This window comes from Oscarella lobularis, chromosome 5 (assembly GCF_947507565.1).
Source record: "Oscarella lobularis chromosome 5, ooOscLobu1.1, whole genome shotgun sequence".
Lineage (NCBI taxonomy): Eukaryota > Metazoa > Porifera > Homoscleromorpha > Homosclerophorida > Oscarellidae > Oscarella > Oscarella lobularis.
Genome location: NC_089179.1, coordinates 58,329 through 71,794, shown reverse-complemented (window position 1 = coordinate 71,794; position 13,466 = coordinate 58,329). Strand labels below are relative to the sequence as shown.

Genomic DNA, 13,466 nt, shown 5'->3' with positions numbered 1-13,466 from the left:
CCATTGCCTTTTATGCGTCACCAACGTGCGCACGCACAGTTCGCACAGCGCACGCACGAAGCACCCAACGGCCAACGGTCCTCCAATATCCGTGCTCCATCCACTCTTTTCTGTAAGATCGCATTGTTTGAGTTTCTAGAGACCGTTTTGCCGTAATCGAGCCCCGAAATGCTCTCTGCCTTTGTGTTTTTCGCTCGCCTAGCTCTTCGTGCTTAGTTGTACGAAATTGTGACCTCGTGGACGTGGGACTAAAAAGAACTTTCGTCTCGTTCCCCTTTTTAGTTAAGCTCAGTTATTCCATGCATCGGTTGAGGGTTCTTCAAGAAGGAGAAGCAGCAGGGCGGCACGAGGGTGACGCAGAAGAGCCGACGTCCGCACACTTGTCTCCTCAAGTAAATAGGCTTAGACATGTCGGTGTTGAGATGTACTACTACGTATGTTTCTGCAGCAGGACAAGACAGCGAAGAAGAAGAAAAAGAAGAAAAGAAGCAGTTTGAACTGTTTCAAGGGGGTTGATCGAGCTGTTGAGAACGTCCTCGTTGCGCAGAAGCCGCCGGTAAGTTTCAATGTCTTGCTGAGGTGAGGATCTTCAACAGCGGAGTATTTAGAAGAAAAAGAAGAAGAAGGGAAAGCGTAAACGTCATGATGATGATGATGATGATGAAAACGACGAGGTATTTATTCACTGTAGTACCTCTTTGGTCAGCGAAGTGTAAGGTCTTCTTTTGTAGGAAATGGAGCAAACAAAGTCTGTTGTTTTTTTTTTGGCGGTCTGATAGCCTTATATGTTTTTTTTTCCAGAAAGCGCCCAAAGACTCTTTCTGAGGAGGAGGATAGAAGCATTGCACAGGTTAGATTAGATGCCCGCAGGAAGAGTGCATACTTTTTTACAATTGGCGTTTATTAAAGACGGCTACTAGCTCTGGGGGGGATGATAGCCTCCCAACGATTCAATTAGAAGAAGGTACAGAGACAGAGAGAGTAAATTCTCCTTCTCTTTTACTTTTTCTTGCTTAGCTGAACGACGTGGCGTTCTTAAGCGATGCGTTATTGAGTCTCCTTTCAATAAGACGATGTGGATGTGCTTGTCTCGTTCAGGGGGTGACCTATGTATTTTGGAGGAAGAGAAAGCAGCGGTTACAGCTGAACCAGACGGATTTTACTTTTGCTCTTCGATTTACGAAGATGATGAGGGAAAGTCGTGCATGCGCACATCGGAATTGATTGAAATTCCTTCTGGTACGTTGCCAGTTTCATTTTCCTCCGTCTCACGTGAGAATTTGTTGTTGGGTTCGCTTTAGATAAGAAGAAAAGCAGACTTGAGTCTTGGCCTCTTCGCTTATCTCGTCGTCGTTCACCGCTGCAGGTACGGTAGATGGCAGATGAGTCAGCTAATTATTGCCTAATGAAAGATTTATACAGATCGCTTGTTTTGAACCAGCAGCGATATTCGCGAACACGAGAAACCGAGATGATTTCCTTAGAGCCCGCCTTTCAGAATTCGTTCCAGCTGCTCCGTTTTTCGAAGGTTTCCTTTCGTTCAGCGCCGCTCCTCCGCAGCCAGTTTTCAAGAAAGTCAGTTCGCTATTGCGTGATGCTCTTTCCGAGGGCGATGTTGCCGCGTGCTTTCGACATCTTTTGGCGTTTCTGAAAGTCGCTGGATTCAAGGAATTCGCAGTTCAGAGGCAGTTTCCCGTTGTAGTGTCGTCTTTAAACGAAACGGACTCCAAACGCGGTCAGTATGCTGCTGATTTAGCTATTTTTGTTATCATTGAAGGAGTTCCTGTGCCTGTTCTGATTTGCGAATTCAAGTCTTTGAAGCTTATCAAGAAGGGAACGAAAGCCCTTGAGCCCAAGCAAGCCCTTGAGGGAGCCCGTGCACAGGGAATGTCGTACTTTGATCACTTCATGAAGTCGCTTGAGGAGAATAGCATAGAATTTTGTGACACCTATCCTTGCTTTATCATGACCGTTGGAGCCGATGTATTGGTCATGGATGGCGTGATTCGGTCACGTGGGGGGGATATAGCTCGCTCCAAGCTGTACGAAAAAAGGAACGACTTCAATCATGCGGCTACAACTGTGATCAATGGACTGTGTGCTGGTCTAAAAGCCATTTCGAAACTTGTGGCACAGTTTAGGGAAGTTCCTACGATGGAGGTAAGTAGAGGACATATATAAGATAGTTTTGAGCTAATTTGTTTTCCCTATGTAAAGGTTCTTCCAGTGGTTACCCAATGCCAGTCTGTTTCTTCTATTTTCTACAAGAAACCTCTGAGTGAGAAGGTGTTTGAAGCGACTGCCATACTTCCGGAAGCAGCAGACACACAGCAACCCGTTATTGTAAAGTTTCTGAAAGGCATTTCCTACCCGGAGAAATTTCATTGTCGCTGTTTCAAGAATAACATTGCACCACCTCTCTTGGCTCATGTTTCAACGGAGCTCTATACCATGGTGGTAATGGGAAAAGTGGAGGGCATGATGTTGCATTCGTTTCTCAACGACAAAACTGCTCGTATAGAAAAGGCCAAAGCAATGGTTGCCTCTTTAGAGAACGCCTTGTCGTTTTTTAATCGTCAAGGGTTTGTTCACGGCGACTTTCGAGATAACAATATTGTCGTCACCGAAGACGGTTCTGTTAGAATAATTGATCTAGATTGGGCATGTAAGGAGTCGGACCGGCGCTGCTATCCATTGGAACTGAATTATCACATTGCGTGGCCTTCACGGAAGGGAAAAGAGATGAAAATGATTCATGATCAATACTTTTTGGCGGGGCACAAGTCTCGACTTGGACGGATGATTCGCGCAGCTGAGGATTCACAGGCACCGTATTTTGATTAACTGTAGTCTGTAGAGCATTTATTCGTGTACGCGCAATCGCACACGTGACCACCATTGCCTTTCATACGTCGCCAACGTGCGCACGCACAGTTCGCACAGCGCATGCGCACGAAGCACCCAACGGCCAACTGTCCTCTAATATCCGTGCTCCATCCACTCTTTTCTGTAAGATCGCATTGTTTGAGTTTCTAGAGACCGTTTTGCCGTAATCGAGCCCCGAAATGCTCTCTGCCGTTGTGTTTTTCGCTCGCCTAGCTCTTCGTGCTTAGTTGTACGAAATTGTGATGGACGTGGGACTAAAAAGAACTTTCGTCTCGTTCCCCTTTTTAGTTAAGCTCAGTTATTCCATGCATCGGTTGAGGGTTCTTCAAGAAGGAGAAGCAGCAGGGCGGCACGAGGGTGACGCAGAAGAGCCGACGTCCGCACACTTGTCTCCTCAAGTAAATAGGCTTAGATGTCGGTGTTGAGATGTACTACTACGTATGTTTCTGCAGCAGGAGAAGACAGCGAAGAAGAAGAAGAAGAAGAAAAGAAGCAGTTTGAACTGTTTCAAGGGGGTTGATCGAGCTGTTGAGAACGTCCTCGTTGCGCAGAAGCCGCCGGTAAGTTTCAATGTCTTGCTGAGGTGAGGATCTTCAACAGCGGAGTATTTAGAAGAAAAAGAAGAAGAAGGGAAAGCGTAAACGTCATGATGATGATGATGATGAAAACGACGAGGTATTTATTCACTGTAGTACCTCTTTGGTCAGCGAAGTGTAAGGTCTTCTTTTGTAGGAAATGGAGCAAACAAAGTCTGTTGTTTTTTTGGCGGTCTGATAGCCTTATATGTTTTTTTTCCAGAAAGCGCCCAAAGACTCTTTCTGAGGAGGAGGAGGATAGAAGCATTGCACAGGTTAGATTAGATGCCCGCAGGAAGAGTGCATACTTTTTTTACAATTGGCGTTTATTAAAGACGGCTACTAGCTCTGGGGGGGATGATAGCCTCCCAACGATTCAATTAGAAGAAGGTACAGAGACAGAGAGAGTAAATTCTCCTTCTCTTTTACTTTTTCTTGCTTAGCTGAACGACGTGGCGTTCTTAAGCGATGCGTTATTGAGTCTCCTTTTTCGAAGACGACGTGGATTCTCATGCCTCATCATCATTCAGATGATGGCCTATGTATTTTTCCGAAAGAGAAAGCAGGGGTTAAAGCTAAACCAAACGGATTTTACTTTTGCTCTTCGATTTACGAAGATGATGAGGGAAAGACGTGCATGCGCACATCGGAATTGATTGAAATTTCTTCTGGTAAGTTACCAGTTTTTCATTTTCCGTCTCACGTGAGAATTTGTTAGATGAGGAGGAAAGCAGACTTGAGTCTTGGCCTCTTCGCTCATCTCGTCGTCGTTCACCGCCGCAGGTACGGTAGATGGCAGATGAGTCAGCTAATTATTGCCTAATGAAAGATTTATACAGATCGCTTGTTTTGAACCAGCAGCGATATTCGCGAACACGGGAAACCGAGATAATTTCCTTAGAGCCCGCCTTTCAGAATTCGTTCCAGCTGCTCCGTTTTTCGAAGGTTTTCTTTCGTTCAGCGCCGCTCCTCCGCAGCCAGATTTGGATTATCTCATTTTGCGATTGAGTGGTGCTCTTTCCGAGGGCGATGTTGCCGAGTGCTTTCGACATCTTTTGGCGTTTCTGAAAGTCGCTGGATTCAAGGAATTCGCAGTTCAGAGGCAGTTTCCCGTTGTAGTGTCGTCTTTAAATGAAACGGACTCCAAACGCTGTCAGTATGCTGCTGATTTAGCTATTTTTGTTATCATCGAAGGAGTGCCTGTGCCTGTTCTGATTTGCGAATTCAAGTCTTTGAAGCTTATCAAGAAGGGAACGAAAGCCCTTGAGCCCAAGCAAGCTCTTGAGGGAGCCCGTGCACAGGGAATGTCGTACTTTGATCACTTCATGAAGTCGCTTGAGGAGAATAGAATAGAATTTTGTGACACCTATCCTTGCTTTATCATGACCGTTGGAGCCGATGTCGTGGTCATGGATGGCGTGATTCGGTCACGTGGGGGGGATATAGCTCGCTCCAAGCTGTACGAAAAAAGGAACGACTTCAATCATGCGGCTAAAACTGTGATCAATGGACTGTGTGCTGGTCTAAAAGCCATTTTGAAACTCCTTGACCAGTTAAAGGAAGTTCCTAAGACGGTGGTAAGTAGAGGACATAGAAGATAGTTTTGAGCTAATTTGTTTTCCCTATGCAAAGGTTCTTCCAGTGGTTACCCAATGTCAGTCTGTTTCTTCTATTTTCTACAAGAAACCTCTGAGTGAGAAGGTGTTTGAAGCGACTGCCGTACTTCCGGAAGCAGCAGACACACCGCAACCCGTTATTGTAAAGTTTCTGAAAGGCATTTCCTACCCGGAGAAATTTCATCGTCGCTGTTTCAAGAATAACATTGCACCACCTCTCTTGGCTCATGTTTCAACGGAGCTCTATACCATGGTGGTAATGGGAAAAGTGGAGGGTACGATGTTGCATTCGTTTCTGAACGACAAAACTGCTCGTATAGAAAAGGCCAAAGCAGTGGTTGCCTCTTTAGAGAACGCCTTGTCGTTTTTTAATCGTGAAGGGTTTGTTCACGGCGACTTTCGAGATACCAATATTGTCGTCACCGAAAACGGTTCTGTTAGAATAATTGATCTAGATTGGGTGTGTAAGGAGTCGGAGGGGCGCTGCTATCCATTGGAACTGAATCATCACATTGCGTGGCCTTCACGGAAGGGAAAAGAAATGAAAATGATTCATGATCAATACTTTTTGGCGGGGCACAAGTCTCGACTTGGACGGATGATTCGCGCAGCTGAGGATTCACAGGCGTGACGAGTGAGAACGTGTATTGTATTTTGTATTATATGTATGTATTGCGTTAATTAAGATAGTTTTAGCATATTAGTCAGTTGAGGGATTGAAAGTCCATTATATATGTGTATTGCGTTAATTAGCAAAAATATTAATTATTTGTTCGGTTGTCTGAATTGGTGAAAACATAGATATTATGCGCAAGAGGAAACGTCTTTCAATTTTTAGGCCACGTGATGACACGCACGCTAAGCTTGCGTTCTTCGACGACAAAATGGCGGACGACCTTGTGGAAAAAGAAGCCGAAGAGGAGAGCAGCGCCAGCGCGAATAGCGACGACGAAGAAGAAGACGTAGAAGAAGAGGAAACGGCCGAAGACAAGGCATTTTTGGACGACGGCGACGAAGAAGCGGGGGGCTCGGAAACGGACGACAAAATCGGACGGCAAAAGCGAAAGAGACGTCGCGTTGCAGGTAAATCGATCGCCCACGAAAGCACCGACGAGAAAAGAGAAGAAAAACGACTCCGTCTAGACGATAATCTCGAAGAAGACGACTACGATCTTCTCGAGGAAAATCTCGGCGTTAAATTGAAAAGAGTGAGCGAAATCGAGCTAAAACGACGTTTTTTTGAATTTGTCTTTCTAGAAAAAGAAGTTGAGTCGAGTAAAAGCGGCGTTCGATGAGGAGGAGAGCGAAGAAGAGGAAGGAGATCGCGATATTATAGCGAATCAGTTGTTCGATGCCGTTGGCGATGACGTCGGCGTCGCGGTACAGAAAAATCAAAATCGCGTCCTTGATTATTTATTTATTTATTTATTTATTTATTTATTTATTTATTAGGCGCCGAAACCGAGGAGTGTTGCGACGGATTTTTTCGCTCCTATGTCGTCGTCTGATGAAGGTTGTGTCTCCTCGCAACTTCCGGGTTTTGTTCCTACAGTAGGAGATTTTTTCTTTTTTTTGTTTTAGATGTGAATGACTTTATTGTGGATGACAATGGGGAGTCGATGAGTCGGCGAAAGAAGAAAAGTCATCGTGTATATTCGTCAAAGTATAATTAATGATCCCAATTGAGACTTTGTTACACTCTCGCCGGGTGTCTTAGACAATTGGAAGAGGCTCAGGAAGTATTTGGCGTTGATCTGGACGAGTTTCAAGATCTTGTTGACGATGACGATTTTGATGATGCCGAGGATTATGTAAACCAGATATTGATTTATTGATTTATTTATCTCGTGCGTTATTTCTTAGGATCCGTTATATGGAAGTGGAGACGAAGATCTCGACGAACTCACGCCGCGACACCGGAAACGGAAACCACGTGACGTAGTGGACAAGAAAAGCATTTATGACATTTTTGAACCGAGCGAACTGGAGAAGAAACACTACACGGATCGAGACGAAGAAATTCGAGTCGCCGATATCCCGGAACGATTCCAGATCGATCGAGTGGAGAAATTAATAAAAAATGATATCACGTGACATAACATATATATAGGTAAGAAGCTATCCTGTTCAACCGGTTGACGAATCGACGAATGAGTTGGAATTGGAAGCGGATTGGATTTATAAGCAAGTCTTTAGAGCAATGACTATATCTGATCAGGTGGGAAAGGGGGCGGGGCTCGTGGGACCTTGTCTTATATAATATATTTATTCTATTGAGTCTTTTAGACTGCTGCTAGGGGGGGTGATTTTGGTGGGAGTTCTTTTCTGGGTGAGGGAAGTGGTGCTAATGCCGTTTCAAAGATCAAACAGGCACTTCATTTTATAAGAAATGAATCTTTTGAGGTAAGTAATAAGAATGAGGGGTTTTATTGGTACCGATTCGACGATTTTCTTAGGTTCCCTTTATCGCGAATTATCGCCGCGAGTACGTGGAGCCGGATTTGAATGCTCACGATTTGTGGAAAGTCTATCAATGGGATGAGAAGGTAGTAAAAAGCTAACGCGCGCGTCTATGTATCTATATTGGATTTTCCCGCCAGTGGTGCAAGATTCAGCTGAGAAAGAGAAACCTACGAAGATTGTTCGAAACCGTGATGGAATTTCAAAGGAACAAAATACGAGAGAATCCCGATCATCTTCTGCCGGAAGGATCGCGTCCATTGACAGAAAACGACATTGAGAGGTCAGAAAAAACGCACGCACACGCGCGCGCTAAGAAAACTCTTTCTCTCATCAACACAACAGAGTCGACAGTCTTCAAACTCACGAAGAACTCAAAGACGCGCACGATCATTTCTGCTTGTATTACAAGCACGATTTGGTCGAGTTACAACGTCAACGTCGCAAGCAAAACGACGAGAAGGATCCAAATGAGACGGCGCCCACAGATTTGAATCTGACGCAATCGCAGTTAGATCAAACGCGAGACGGCGGCGGCACAGGCGGCGGCGGCGGCGGACTAAAAAGAATTGCGAGACGCGATTTTTATTTTCTCTGTCGCGAAGCAGGTCTTCTCGCTCTCGCCGAGAAATTTGGCTTGACGCCGGAAAAATACGGCGAAAATCTGCGGGATAATTATCAGCGACACGAAACGGAACAATATCCCCATGATCCTGAGCAAATTGCTGAAGAATTCATTTGCCAGTAGGTGTTTTTTTGTTTTGATTTTGATTTGGTCATGTTCTTTTGAAGGCAATTTCCTAACGTTGAGAGCGTTCTGCGTGGTGCTGTTCATATGGTGGCCGTTCAATTGGCTAAGGAGCCTGTTGTGAAGCAGGCTGTGCGACAGGCGTTCGTTGAGAAAGCGAGAATTGCCGTAAAACCGACGAAAAAGGGACAAAAGGTCAAGAGAGAGAGAGAGAGAGAGTGCTCCTTTTTTTTATTGAAAATTAAATCCCCTTTTAGGAAATTGATGAACATCATGATTTGAGTCCTTTGAAGTATTTGAAGAACAAACCAGTGAAAAATTTACAAGGAGACGAATTTGCGAGACTTCATCAGGTGCCGTTATTGATATCAATTTAAATCTCCGATGGCGTCATCTCTGTCACTTGATAGGGAGAAAGAGACGGACTTATCACAATATCAATTGATATGATTTCAGCTGACGAGTAAGACTTGGCGGCGCAAACTCGCTTTTTTAGACACTTTAGTGGCTTGTTGTAGCTATGGAAACGCCACTTCCTATCTAAATGAAATGAAGCAGCTCTACTACAGGGTACGTAAACTCTCAGAAAAAATTGCCTAAAAGGGGACTTTTCTCCTATTTAGGACGAGTTTAGAGTGGAGGTGGAAAATTGGAATCGATTGAGAAGCGATGCGGTGGAGAAAGCGTATAAAGAATTTCTCTTTCCTTTGGCGGAGAAAGAACTACGTCACAAGCTCGATTCAGAAGCGAGAGATTGCATTGCTTTGGTAAGAGATTCCATCCATTGTGACGTCAGAGCGCGCTCATTTTCTGTTGCGCGCGCAGCAATGCGCTCAAAAGCTTCGTCAATGGATCAACGTTGCTCCGTACGTTACGGATGAGGCTCAGCGCGACGACGGATCGGCGACGAAGGCGACGAAGGGCACTCGGGTTCTTGCCTGTTCGTTTGAAGACGATCGGTAAGGGATACAAGGGAGGGTTTGGGGATTTTTTTTGATTTTTTTTGTTTTGCAGAGAGGCGCCGGTTCATTTTGCCATGTTGGATGGCAACGGAAGGCTCGTTGAATCGTTTGAAATGCACAGCTTCGCGAAGAGAGGAAGGGTCTTTCGGCAAAATGAAATTCGATGGAAGGCAAGGTTTCTGTCTCAGAGGAAGTGATTTAATGCGCGAATTTTTACGCAGGAAGACGCAATGCGTACAATGACTGATAAGCTGAAAGAATGCCGGCCACAGGTCATCGTCATAGCAGCGGAATCAAGGTACATTTTTTATTTAATTTTTTTCCTTTTGATCCTATATGTGACGCGTGGTTGACAGAGATGCAATTACTTTGAAAGAAAATTTAGAGAATTGTACCATGGAAGTTGTACGTGAATTGGAGTTGACTTCAATTCCAGTCGAAATTGTTGATCCTCAATTGGCGCGAGTTGTCCAGTGGGCAAGAAAGGTATTATTATTGCAATGTGTTTTTATTTTATTTTGAGCTCTGGGGCCTTATTATCCCTGTTATTATTAGGATGAATTTCCTAATCTTCATGCTCAAGTCCGACTTGCCTTATCGTTGGGCCGACGTCTTCAAGATCCTCTCGTCGAATTCGCGTCTCTTTGTGCTGAAGATGATACGAATTTACTTAGTCTGCACATTCATCCTCGTCAGGTAAACGTCAAGAGTAACGTGACTTCCAAATATGGTCAGTGCTCCTTTGTGACGTCACAAAGGCAAGCGACCAATCAAGGAAGATTCTTACGCGTTACGTTGCATCGCTAGCTACACAGTGTATGAAGTCTCTTCCTTTGTTGCAGAGTCTCGTTCCCGCCGAAATGTTGCTGCCCGTGTTGCAAATAGAAATTATCAACCAGGTTAATAGTGTCGGTGTTGATGTCAACCGGGCACTGGATGATGAACGCTACGCTCACATGCTACAATTCGTTTGCGGCTTGGGTCCGCGAAAGGGAGCGGCTCTATTGAAGGTAGCCAAGTCTCTAGAGCAAATTTTTCGGGATTCTACGTCTCTATCTCAGTTGCTGAAGCGGAAAGGTATGATGTTGGAGAATCGATCTCAACTGGTCACGAGGTGTTCCATGGGACCGAAAGTCTTTTTGAATTGTGCCGGATTTATTCGAATTGACAGCTCCGCTTTTGCCGACAGGTATTCTTTATTTCTTTCTTTTTTTCTTTCTTTTTTGACTTGTGCTTATAGTAGCGCCGCTCAGGAATACGCCGAAATTTTGGACGGGTCTCGAATTCATCCGGAAACGTATGAATGGGCGCGAAAAATGGCAATTGACGCATTGGAATATGACGAGGTACGATGGGACTTATGACGTCATCATTGACGTCATCATTGTACGTCAGAGTGCGGACGACACGACTCCTCAATCGGCCGTCGAAGAAATCTTGGATAGTCCCGAAAAATTGCGAGATTTGGATTTGGACGCGTTTGCAGTGGAACTGGAAAGACAAGTATGATGACTGAAGGCCCTTTCACGCTAGTGACGCAATGTAACGTAACTGTGACGATGATGTCACAAAGGCAAGCGACCAATCAAGAAGAGTCCTTACGTTGCGTCACTAGTATGATCAGATTGGTTTTTCTTCTTTAAAACTCTCTTCTCCCTTTCCCAGGGTTTTGGCAGTCGCGGTATGACCCTCTACGAAATTCGTGACGAACTTTTTGCGATGTACAAAGAAAAGAGAGCGCCGTACCAGCCGCTGACTCCCGAAGAACTTTTCACTTTACTGACGGGGGGCGAGACAGAAGCGACACTTTGTCGCGGTCGTCTCATCACGTGCACGGTCACGAGCATCGCTCGTCGCCAGCCAGATGCCGAAGCGCTTCAGTCTGCCATTCCGCTGCGAGATGATGAGACGAATTTGCTACAGTGTCCGTTCTGCTTTGAAGCGTCGTTCAACGATCCGAGCGCCGTATGAGAGAAAAAAGACGCAATTTTTTCTCAAATACGTTTTGCTATTTCTTTCAGGTTTGGAATCACTGTGACGGAGGCAGTTGCCCCGGGCAACCGACGGGAGTTCGAACGCGTCTCGACAATGGAATAACCGGCTTTATTAACTTGCGAAATTTGAGCGATAAATCGGTCAAAAATCCGAGCGATCGCGTTCAGTCGGGAATGTCGATCTATTGCCGAATTTTACGTCTAAACATGGAAAAATTCCAAGTCGATTTGACGTCAAAATCGTCAGATTTGGCTGGAAGCGAAGAATTCGAGTATGGAGTTGGGAAAAATGAGAACAATGGAAAAAAAAACGTTTTTTAGACCTGAACGAGATAAATACTACGACATTGAGGCCGCTGAAGCAGACAAAATTCAAAAGAAAAAGCAAACGAAACAATCAAAATCCGGTAAGATGAATGCACCATATGTCGTCTTCCTCCATTTTCTTTATTTCTATAATTAATCAATAGCCTTTGTAAAAAGAATGATTGTACATCCGGCTTTTCATAACGTTGCTTATAAGCAAGCGGAGCAAGTTATGGCGAGCATGGATGTGGGCGATTGCATTATAAGGCCTAGTAGCAAGGTAATAATAATAATAAAGAAGAAAAGGTTAGGGGGCTCCTCTAAGTTGCTAGTACAGGGGAACGATCATTTGACGGTGACGTGGAAAGTCGACGAGAGTCTTTACCAACACATTGATATCCAAGAGAAAGATAAGGAGAATCCCGTCACTCTTGGAAACCGTCTCGTCATTGGAGACGAAGTAATGACGTCACTGTCGATTTTATTTCTAATAAGAAGGATCTCTTTAAGGAGTATGAAGATCTTGACGAAATTATTGCGAGGCATATGCAGCCAATGGCGAGTTTCGCGCGCGAGCTCTTCTCCTATAAGTACTATCGTCACGCTGACGGCGGAAAGAAGGCCGTATTGGAGCAACTCTTGAGCGTGGAGAAGAAAAAAGCGCCCTCTCGCATACCTTATTTCTTCAGCGCTTGTCGCGATCTTCCCGGCAAGTTTTTGCTCTGCTATCAGCCGCGATCCAAGCCAATTACCGAGTATGTGTCCGTCTCGCCGGGTGGATACCGATATCGGGGTCAAGTTCATCCGTCGCTGCCTTCTCTGCTTCAATATTATAAGGAGCATTATCGTGAACGGCCGCCTGCTCCGCGAAACGTAGCTCCGTACCAACGCGGCGGCGGTTCTGCGTTTGGCGTTGAGCAGGGAGGACGTAGTGAAGGTCCGACGGCCTTTGCGAGCGCTTATCAGGGCGTCGGTCAAGATCGCGGTCGGGTAAGTTGTCGCGGAGTTGTTTTTGTGGGGAATTTTGGACGTTTGTTTAGCATCGAGGTCGTTGGGGTGGTGCCGATGTTGATGCTCCTGCTGCTAGTGAGGGCTGGGGAGGAGATGAGTCGTCTGGATTGTGGGGAAGCGGCGGCGGCGGCGATGACGGGGGATGGGGAAGAGCGGACAATCAAGAGAACGTGCCCTGGGGTGCCGACAGTCAACCAGTCAGTTCTTACGGCGGCGGCGGCGGAAGTCCTGCTAAGGAAACACGTGGCAGCGGCGGCGGCGGCGGCGGCTGGGGTTATAAAAACTCGTCGCCACGCGGTGAAGGAACGTGGAATCGAGGAGAAAGGAGCTGGGATGGACAGCGTGAAAGTCGAGGTAATAGAGAGGGTTCGAGAGGCGGAAGAGGCGGCGGGAGAGGGCGAGGTAGAGGTGGTCGGGGTCGAGGCCAGAGAGGCGGATGGAGTGGCGGCGGCGGCGGCGGCGGACGAGATAGGCAGAGTCGAGGCGGAAATGATAGCTATCGTCGGTCAGATCAGCGTTCTGAGGGCTGGAATGCTGGTGGAAGTAGCCAAGGTACGGAGACTGGAGCCGGTGATAGCAGCTGGGGTGAAAGTGGCGGGGGCGGTTCCAGTTGGGGAGAAGCTCAGCCTGCTGCTTCTGCTCAGGATACAGGCTGGGCGTCGGCTGGTGCCGCCGCTGAGGGTTCTGATTGGGGTGCTGCTGCTGCTTCTACTGCTACTACCGATGCTCAGAATTCAGCTTGGGGGTCTACTGGGGGTGAAGGAGGCGGCGGCTGGGGAGATTAGGAAACTAGCGATTCGAGCGATACTGCCTGGTAGGGTAGGAACAATTTGACTCCTGTTCTTGAGGAGAATTAAGGTTAGCAGTGTGCGCACGTCTTTTTTTCGTAATTACACCACGAATCGAAT

General features: G+C 46.1%; 3 protein-coding genes and 1 long non-coding RNA gene across 4 annotated transcripts; 3 read left to right on the top strand and 1 right to left on the bottom strand.

Annotated features, from left to right (window-relative positions):
* The first annotated feature begins 12 nt into the window (after positions 1-12).
* Positions 13-2,844, top strand: LOC136187293 (uncharacterized). The gene is made up of 11 exons (XM_065974867.1): positions 13-112; positions 283-392; positions 449-556; positions 609-674; positions 732-748; positions 802-850; positions 910-964; positions 1,018-1,239; positions 1,302-1,366; positions 1,423-2,160; positions 2,218-2,844. The coding sequence occupies exons 1-11, from the start codon at positions 13-15 to the stop codon at positions 2,842-2,844; spliced, it is 2,157 nt and encodes a 718-aa protein (XP_065830939.1).
* Positions 2,845-2,958: 114 nt separating this feature from the next.
* On the top strand, positions 2,959-5,856 carry LOC136186991 (uncharacterized). The gene is made up of 11 exons (XM_065974490.1): positions 2,959-3,009; positions 3,175-3,284; positions 3,339-3,446; positions 3,499-3,561; positions 3,619-3,635; positions 3,685-3,736; positions 3,797-3,851; positions 3,905-4,132; positions 4,180-4,244; positions 4,301-5,038; positions 5,094-5,856. The coding sequence occupies exons 2-11, from the start codon at positions 3,192-3,194 to the stop codon at positions 5,706-5,708; spliced, it is 2,034 nt and encodes a 677-aa protein (XP_065830562.1). The 5' UTR covers positions 2,959-3,009; positions 3,175-3,191; the 3' UTR covers positions 5,709-5,856.
* A 90-nt stretch (positions 5,857-5,946) lies between these two features.
* On the top strand, positions 5,947-13,465 carry LOC136186984 (transcription elongation factor SPT6-like). The gene is made up of 32 exons (XM_065974479.1): positions 5,947-6,285; positions 6,335-6,457; positions 6,530-6,590; positions 6,659-6,740; positions 6,795-6,888; positions 6,941-7,138; positions 7,188-7,295; positions 7,364-7,480; positions 7,534-7,623; positions 7,678-7,820; positions 7,883-8,281; positions 8,330-8,480; positions 8,543-8,638; positions 8,696-8,748; positions 8,804-8,855; positions 8,909-9,052; positions 9,111-9,244; positions 9,300-9,417; positions 9,469-9,545; positions 9,604-9,733; positions 9,803-9,943; positions 10,090-10,257; positions 10,309-10,436; positions 10,488-10,593; positions 10,643-10,750; positions 10,913-11,212; positions 11,269-11,513; positions 11,563-11,648; positions 11,712-11,827; positions 11,885-12,007; positions 12,058-12,537; positions 12,588-13,465. The coding sequence occupies exons 1-32, from the start codon at positions 5,962-5,964 to the stop codon at positions 13,341-13,343; spliced, it is 5,451 nt and encodes a 1,816-aa protein (XP_065830551.1). The 5' UTR covers positions 5,947-5,961; the 3' UTR covers positions 13,344-13,465.
* On the bottom strand, positions 9,737-11,106 carry LOC136187000 (uncharacterized). Its single transcript, XR_010669812.1, has 2 exons — positions 10,850-11,106; positions 9,737-10,798 (listed from the first exon to the last, which is right to left on the bottom strand). It is a non-coding gene; the product is annotated as an uncharacterized lncRNA (long non-coding RNA).
* Position 13,466: the final 1 nt, after the last annotated feature.